Genomic DNA, 8,724 nt, shown 5'->3' with positions numbered 1-8,724 from the left:
TTTAGGTGATAAGGATGATAATGAAAAACCATTGTCTTGGTTCGCTCTGAACATCTGCCGCTGTCGGGGGAAAACAAACACGCACGCGTAGGCAAACTAATAGGTTCACAAACCAGTAGGCACGTAACACCCATTTTTGTTTACAGGTGGTTCAAAAGGAGAAAGACGTGTCCTGTGTTGTGGTTTAAATTTATCACAGCCACTAAAATCAGAAGGAAAACTACTGGTTTTGAAATAGAAACTATGCTTTAAATTGAAAAATTAATAATAGAGTTCTCAGTATGAAGGTATACCCTGAGTTCTCATTATTACGTTTTTAGAGAAATAGGGGACCAGGAAACAGAGGCGGAGCAGAGACATCTGCTGCTGTCAGGTAAACACAAACACGCACGCGTAAGGAAACAAGTAGGGGGGTAACACCTGTCCGATTAGTTTACTTCTCATCCAATCTCAATCAAATTCACTCTGGATGTTTTCTTTTTGGGTGTTTTTGAACGATGACAGGAGTAGAAAGTACAGATATTTGCATGAAAATGTAAGGAGTAAAGGTAAAAAGTCGTCTCGAAGTATTTGCACTTCATTACTTGACACTTCTGGCCACCACGTTGCATTGATGATTAATATAAGTTTCCCTTATGGATGTTGGTCAAGCCACTAGAGGGAGACAATGAGTCAACACTGTAACTTTATTCTACTGCCCTGTGGATGCAGCGCAATAAAACAGCATCTCATCTGAGACACGCACATACGGACCCGCACGCCCAATGCATATTAAAACATCTCATGTTTTTCAACTAAGGTCGTTAATGGGTAGGATGGAGCATTTCATTGCCTGCTTTCCGAACTTGCATGGGGGGGGGGGAAGTCTCTGATAAATTAATATACAAACCAACGACTTCCACACACAAAGATGCCAGTCTCTAGGTCGTCTTTAACAAAAAACGTTACTCCACCTAGTGTTCTGGCGGTGAATTGCTTTGCAACACGCGCAAGCCTTTTTTCAAATATCCCAGAATGCATTTCACCTCGGCAACAACGATAGGGGAAAATAAACACAACTTTATATATATAATATTGAGCACCATATATATATATATATATATATATATATATATATGGTGCTCAATATTGTATATACCATTTCTAATTTTAAATGAAAATGAGACAAAAGCTTGTTAATAGTAAAATATTTAAGTCAAAAACTAAATTAAAACGTATTAGCAAGACCAGCTGACGTGGTGACGTCATCAAGTCAGCTGCTGTTCCAATTACGGAAATGTCTGTTCTCCGTTCTCCCGAACCTGCGAGTCAGGACTCCCGAGTCTGTCTCCCGAGTCTATTCTCGCGGGAACGCGAGTCCGTTCTCGCTGTCTTAGGTATTGAGAAAGGGCCCATGTTCGAGCCTATCAGACTGATGCGCATGCTCAGTGTGTCGTGGTGTCTGATTGGTGCGTTGCTCGTGGTGGGCGGGGACATGGGGCGGGTCTCCTGGTGTTGATGGTCGGTTGATGATTTACATTAATAATAGAACAACAGTCTTCTTGTTCGGTTGTGACAGTTATAGGGGTATCATTGGCAACGACAATTAACGTTACTGAACTTTGGCAAATTGAAACATTGCTCTGCGACTGAAACTGATGAACACTGACTGCGGGTAAGAGCACAGCCACGCTACAATTCATTCACAGAGACTCGTTCTGCGTTAGACAATACACCGATAATCCAATAACATTTCATAATATAAACGTATTGTCTTCCATTATTCCATCATGAGATGTCCCGTACAGTGCAGCCGCTCATCGGGTGTCTCGGTTTAGTTTGGTTGGAGTCATTGAAGGCATACAGCGTGATTTTACTGCTAACCACTGAGGACTCGGTAACCCGAAGACATAAAATGAAGTTTAAAAAACGCATTTCTGTACTCACGCATTCGGTGAGTGAGACATGTTTGATTACTTGATTGGAGACTTGCTCTGCGGCTTCCGTAGTATTGGTAATCCTATCATTTATCCCATTATGTCTTCGACGTGTACCTCATCGGATAAAAGTAAGTCGGGAAAACGCAACAAACTAAACAAATCATTGCAGTTACCATGACATGTCAGTTATTAATTAAGTTGAATGGCTTAAAGTGGAGCCCCCTCAGTCAATGAAAGGTACAGACTCTGCTTTGCATTTACAAGATGCTTGAGCATCCCCTCCCCCATGAATCTGGGGACAGATGGACCCTAACAATGATATTCTTGGGGAGTGGGCATCATTATTCAAATCATTGTATCGAAAGAAAATCTAATTGGATAGCCCGGTCAGCTGATCCGGATTGTTTGAATTTTGAAAAAGGATATGGAGGATTCTTTGCATCACTCCCAGTCAAAGGGGGGAGGTAGCAGTGAAGCAGTGTGAACATGCATATGTCTCTATGAGGAGCATTTCTCTTGTCTTTAGCAGATAAAGACTTTCTGCTGGACAAAGACAGGAAGGAATACAGTATCAACAGCGAGTTCAGATCAAAGCCTGGAAGGAGGACCGAGAGAAAAGAGCAATGTTCAAAACAATCACCCGTCTGCTTTTTGGGGGACAAGAAGAGGCCCCCGAAGATGTAAAGTCTGGTGAAGTGGTGGAAGAAGGGTGGCTAGTTGTGAGTCATCCAGGTCAGTCATTATGGCACATGTCTTACTATATATACCAATATCAAATTCTTGTACTTTGCAGTGTTTTTACTTTACAAAATATGGCAGTTGCAAGATGGTTGACATCATAACTATAAATGTATACATTATGCAAAAATGTATTTATTTTCATGAATCATAAGCTGATATTTTATGAATAATCATTTCACATGAACCTTTTGTCATGCACCAAAGTACATGGTAATGTCAAATGTACTGTTGGACAATGGGAACCTTTCAAGCTAATAACGCCAATTATTTTCTTAACATTAATATGTAATGTTGGAAAATGCATTTATTTTTCTCTTCCATTTTTCTCTTCAATTTTTCTCGTGTTACTTGATTTTGTGTTGTGGTTTCCACAGAGGTAGGTTCAGCTGAGAACCAGTGTACAAAGCCGACTGACACCCAGTCATCAAACTCTGATCTTCATGGAGCCATGGTTGCAAACATGGAAAGTGACTTCAGGTGAGGGAGCATGATTATTAAAAACGACATTAGCGCATATTAGCGTGCATCAGATTGTTCGGGATATTGGATTTCCATTCTTGCTTGTGTTTCCCTCCAGCGTCTTGGATCCAGAGCACACAGTGGAAAGCAGCAGCAGCAGCAGTCATACCATCACAGGCTCTGTTTGCCATCCTAAAGCTGTGTTAGAAGTGACACAGTTGACCAGCATCCAGAAGGCTAAAACCTGGGCAGACCCACACCACATGTCTCGTAACGCCATTCAGCGCCAGAACCGCGCTCGACAAGGAGTCCAACATCAATCCTTCCACCTCCAACAGCCAGGACAGCGCAACCTCAGCCACTGAGGCTCTGGTTGTAAAACTGCAACGGTTCAACGTGAAATAATCCAAGACATGCTGTACTTCTCCAATTCTACACACATCTTGTCTTGTGCATATTCACTGTTACATCTGATCTGGATGTAACCAATGACCACAATATTACAACAGGCCTCTATATATATAACTGTATAAGAAAATCACTATGTTTTCATATTTTTGGGCATGTGGATGAGTGCAGCCTCTATATCCATTATTTAGCTAAATTTGTATAGTTTAAAACTTTTTTTATACTACAATAAAAATATGTACTCTGCAGTTTGTGCTTTATTTTTTGTATTCTAATGACAAAATGCTAGTGAATGGCTCACACAGGTCCAAATGTTGACATCTGATTGGTTGGGAGGTTATTGCACCTGCTGTGTTCAATTACATAGTTAGCTCAGAGAGGAGTTCAGCTTACGGACTCTTACCATCAGTAGAAACTGTTCGCGAGCGGATTTAATCTGTGCTGGTGTGGACAATGAGGATGCAAACTTCTCCTGAAACAAAACTTAACCAGCAGTTAATGTGCAGTTACAACAGTTTTTGTGGCTCATCCAATTTGGCTGATGGCTCAAATGACGTCACCTGCAATGAGAATCAAAACTGTGGTGAGAGGACACAAATGCAGCAGAAATCTTTTTACCTTCCTACTGCTCAGCACGCAATATTCTGCTGTCTCAGTCCCTTGATTTATACCTGACACGTTGTTAATTTGCAACTCTGTAAATAACTTGTTTTGAATTCAGAATGATCAAATGGCATGTGAACAGAAAAATATTTCTGCTGTAGTAACGGTTTGAATATTGTTTGTTGCTGCTGCCACAGACTTCAGCCATCTTCCAAAGGACGTCCCTCTGAAACCGCTGGCCTCTGGTAGTCCACATTTGTTTGACCATAGCTTGTCTGACCTCGAAGAGACGGACAAGGACTACTCCAGTCAGGACACAGTCATTCACATCTGTGCTGTATCTATCACCTTTGCCGTTGGAGTCACCATTGCTTTGATCTTGCACGTCTTTCTGGGTGTAAGTTGATATTGAACGATATAGAACATGCAACTGGTTCCACAATTTCATTATTCAACCTCACCACAATTACTCCTCAGGTGTTCGTAGAAGGTGTGGTGGTTTCGGATCACGCGCACTGCACTGCACTCGGCCAGACAGCCCTCAATCATGGTGGATCCAGCGTGGATGCAGCCATCGCTGCCGCCCTGTGTTTAGGTGTTGTGCATCCACATGCGTCAGGTGTTGGTGGGTATGTGACCGATTGATTGCTGACGAGCGTAGTGGGAAATCCACACAGACGTGTCTAGTTGCAAATTCATCCTTTACTCTGTCTGTAGAGGTGGGGTGATGCTGGTTCACGACCTCCATAGGAAGGAAACCACAGTGATAGATTTTCAGGGAACTGCACCTAAGGCACTTAAAGAGGTGATGCTGCAAAATGGTTCTAGACTAAAGGTAATGTAAAGGTGGGGGGCAAGTGGGAGGTGGGGGTGACCACCAATAATCACTTTATTTATATTATGTATACTTTTACGTCATCTTTTTAGGCAGGTCTGCATGTGGGGGTGCCAGGTCTACTCAAAGGGCTACACCATGCTCACAGCTTGTACGGCAGGTAAAAAAGTTTCTCCTCTTCATGTTTGGTCTATAGATAGATAGATATAAAAAATCATAATCTCCCACAATCTTGCCACAAAATCACTGCAGTTTATCATGGGAGGATGTGGTCAACAGAGCCGCCGCTATTGCCAAAGAAGGTTTCAATGTGTCTTTCAGTCTTTGTGAGTCAAACCATTCCTCTTTTCATTTTCTCACCTAACCACATTACTCTCAATATAACATGGTGGTCTGTCCTGACTAACGATAAAAGCAGCATGTGACTCTTTTGTGTATCTCAACAGCCGAGGCCATATCAAAGGTAAAGGGCGAGCACCTGTCCCAACGTTTTAGGGACACGTTCCTTCCAGGTGGCCGACCTCTTCTTCCTGGGTCATTTCTGAGGATGTCCAGTTTGGCTGCAGTCCTCCAGGCTGGTCTGTCCAACTTCTATGATGGTAACTTCTCACTGGAGATGGAGGATGAGGTGAAGGACATCAAATGGATCCCTGTTTTGTGAGCAAAATGATGATGATGATGATGATAATGATACTTTTAATCTTTAGCGACTGCCATTGTCAGTGACTATTTGTTTTCAAGGTGCGAGCAAACGGAGGGGTCCTGAGCAGAGAAGACATCAGTAACTACAGCGTAAAAGTAGGGCAGCCATTGGAAAGCCTGTACAATGGTAAAGACAAAGCTTTCTGCAACAATAGACTGTCTAAACGTGTATGCATTCTTGATACCTTCATCTAAATTTTGTTGATCTTGTCTTAGAATTTGTTATCAAAGTTCCTCCTACTTCCTTTGCTGGTGCAACGTTGATATCAGCCCTCAAACTGTTGGAGGGCCTCCAGCTCAACGGAAACAATAACACAGAAAATCAAACGCACCACTGGATTGCTGAGGTACTGGAATGTAACGCTTGCATATCTCAATGTTCTTTAATACATTGTACTATTGCCTGGCGGAAATGACAGATCTCCATCATTGTAATTGTTTGTTTCGCTAAGGCTGTGAAAGGAGCGTTGGCTATAGCCAGTGGTTTGACTGACCCTTCACATAACTCTTCACTGACTGAGCTGCTCTCTGATTTGCTGAGGTGAATTACATTTTTGAGTCACGAGTGCAAATAAAGATTATTTTTGCGATTGATCAAACATTTGCTTATGAAATGTGGGAATATTTGAAAATTACAGTGAAAAACATAGAGATGCTCTGTTTACCGTTAGGTTGTGCAATAAAACCATTGCATCTTCACACTGTCATACATTAAAGGAAAGAATAGTCAGCAATTTTTCTTGTGGCTGAAATAAGTCTGTCTGTGTTAACAACTAACAAATCATCACGCATCATTTTCTCTGTTCTGTCCAAGAAGTATGAATCAGGCTGAAGTGCTTCTCCAGAGGATCAATTCCTCCCATACCTCTCCACCCGGGTACCACTCCCTACTGACTGAGCTCATGGCTGGACAAGTAGTAGTCATGGGGCCAGATGGACTCATTGTGTCAATTGCAAGGTGATGGTGTGAGTTTACGATCTACATGATGGGTGTGGTATGTGCTGCTCTGCACACGCTGACGTTCTTGTATCTTATGTCTTTGTGATCTCAGTTCCTTGAGCACGCCATTCGGCAGCAGGCTCATAACCGCGTCGGGCGTCATTCTCAACAGCGTCATCCTTGACTTCTACTGGCCAAACAAAACACCAGGACGACGCTTATCCAATCAGGTAGCATAAGAAATCTCCCCTTTACGGAGTATTTTCCTCCTAGGTATGTCTCGCTGATTTTATTTGTACTTCAGAAATCCCGAGTGCAACCAGGAGAGAGGCCCCAAACATCTCTCATGCCGACAATAGTGGTGCCAGTGAGCCATAAATGTGGGCTGTACATGGCACTAAGCAGTTCAGGTGGACGCCGAAGTTTGAGTGTTATAACTCAGGTTAGACAACTTTACATCATATACTTCGGTTTGGATTCCGATTCAATGGAATAAATTAGTTTTTGGTTTTATCTAAAAGCATTCTACAATTTTGACTTTTGGTGTGCTTTAGGTGTTTATTAGGGCACTGTCCTTGAACAAAGAGAGAAATGAAAGCCTCTCCCTAGGAAAACTCGACTCTAATCGTCAGCCAAATCGACGTCTTGATTACTGTAAGTTGACCTTTTGCACCATGAGATAATTTTGTCATTAGTAATATCCTACTTTCCTTACTCTCTCTCCCCCTCATCAGCGGAGTTTCCAGAAGAGAGTCTGCAGTTTGAAAAAGGCGGTGTGCTAACAGGAGTGAAGATGAACTCTGTCTTCCAGGGAATCCAGATGGATAATGATATAATTACTTCAATAACCCTTTAATTATGTTTTATTACAGTTCTCATGAATATTCAACGAAGATGTGTGGTAGTATTTGGATGAGCTTCTGTTTCACTGCAAGTTTATCGGTAGGCCAAACTGTATTGTAATGGATTTGCGAGTGATTGCTATCAAGGGAAGGATTTATGAACCCCATGCATGCTGAAAATGATGGCTCCTATTTGCTGTTAAGAGACTGTCATGCATATCAGGTCTGGTATGTATGTCACATGTGGTAAGCCTGAATGCAGAAAAACATGTCAACCATCTACCTGCTGACTAAGTTATTTGCAGCAATATTTCAAGGTATCTTTGAACTCTAAAGAAACTAATTTAGACCTGTTGTCTTGTACGTTTATTCTGAAAATGAAGCTGCTGAGATTTGAGGTTAAATCATAACCTGTACGGTTTGTTGAAAAGAGTCAAAAGTAATGAGTTGGGTCAAAATGTGTGCCAACATATTAAATATAAGTGGCCTGGGCATCTTCTGCCTCATTAAATGAACACCATGACTATCTAAACCATGTGCATTTCTCTTGGGTTCATCTGAGCAGCAGATTACTGGAGGCTTTCTGTGCAATAACTGACCCCATTGGTCATATGAACGGGCAATTGTACGTTTCGTTTCTACATATTTAGTTCTTATACCCTCAACAAGCTGTCTTTTTGATCTAATTCAATTTATTCATGCATCACGATGCAAGATAGTTGGAAGTTGGGTATTGCCGTGTGGGCGTTGTCAGAGATTTGTAGGTCAATATGTAAACTCCCTCGGGTTGTTTCTCTATTCACAACAAACTTACAGGGCGACATACGCTAAACTGGGAAACACCTAGTTTTGTTGGCAACATTTCTGTGTCTGGTGCAGCGAGGACCTGGTGGTGCTGACGAACAAAAAGGGACAATTCCCAGCGCTGGTGAGGAACCTGATGGAAATTGGGAGAAAGGAGGATAAAGACAACCTGCACATGCTCGGCTTTGAAGTAGAATTCATGGTGACTAGTGTGTGGAGCATCAGTGTGTGTTGTCATCTCAAGCGGAGTGGCAGAAACATGAATATCTTTTCTGTAGGCACAAGAGTTAAGGTCTGTTTGTCTTTTTTTTTCTTTCAGGACAGTACACTGATAAAAGTGATTTGAGAGGATGTAAATAACAAAATTAAATATATTAACAATGACATTTTGTATCTATGTAACCAAAAGGTGGGTTTCTCAGTGAGGTGGTGTGTGTGCGCCATGGTAGGTAACCACTCAAATTAAGATTT

General features: G+C 41.9%; 1 protein-coding gene across 1 annotated transcript; it reads left to right on the top strand.

Moving 5' to 3' along the window:
• Positions 1-1,470: 1,470 nt before the first annotated feature.
• Positions 1,471-7,872, top strand: LOC119229504 (glutathione hydrolase 7-like). Its single transcript, XM_037489924.2, has 18 exons — positions 1,471-1,654; positions 2,446-2,651; positions 3,035-3,137; positions 3,238-4,110; positions 4,328-4,527; positions 4,608-4,759; positions 4,848-4,965; positions 5,058-5,125; positions 5,218-5,291; positions 5,412-5,593; positions 5,707-5,794; positions 5,884-6,014; positions 6,120-6,208; positions 6,485-6,625; positions 6,720-6,837; positions 6,912-7,049; positions 7,162-7,261; positions 7,342-7,872. The coding sequence occupies exons 4-18, from the start codon at positions 3,981-3,983 to the stop codon at positions 7,461-7,463; spliced, it is 1,851 nt and encodes a 616-aa protein (XP_037345821.2). The 5' UTR covers positions 1,471-1,654; positions 2,446-2,651; positions 3,035-3,137; positions 3,238-3,980; the 3' UTR covers positions 7,464-7,872.
• Positions 7,873-8,724: the final 852 nt, after the last annotated feature.

This window comes from Pungitius pungitius, chromosome 8 (assembly GCF_949316345.1).
Source record: "Pungitius pungitius chromosome 8, fPunPun2.1, whole genome shotgun sequence".
In the NCBI taxonomy this organism is placed as follows: domain Eukaryota; kingdom Metazoa; phylum Chordata; class Actinopteri; order Perciformes; family Gasterosteidae; genus Pungitius; species Pungitius pungitius.
Note: the sequence above shows the minus strand (reverse complement) of the source record. Positions and strands in the feature narration are given on the sequence as shown.

What these genes read in the sequence shown, in the direction of transcription:
- LOC119229504 (XM_037489924.2), top strand. Translation starts at nt 3,981, where the DNA reads ATGAGGATGCAAACTTCTCCTGAAACAAAACTTAACCAGCAGTTAATG. An exon ending in CTCATTGTGTCAATTGCAAG is followed by an intron (nt 6,626 to 6,719) that starts GTGATGGTGTGA and finishes TTGTGATCTCAG; the next exon opens with TTCCTTGAGCACGCCATTCG. An exon ending in GTTTGAGTGTTATAACTCAG is followed by an intron (nt 7,050 to 7,161) that starts GTTAGACAACTT and finishes GGTGTGCTTTAG; the next exon opens with GTGTTTATTAGGGCACTGTC.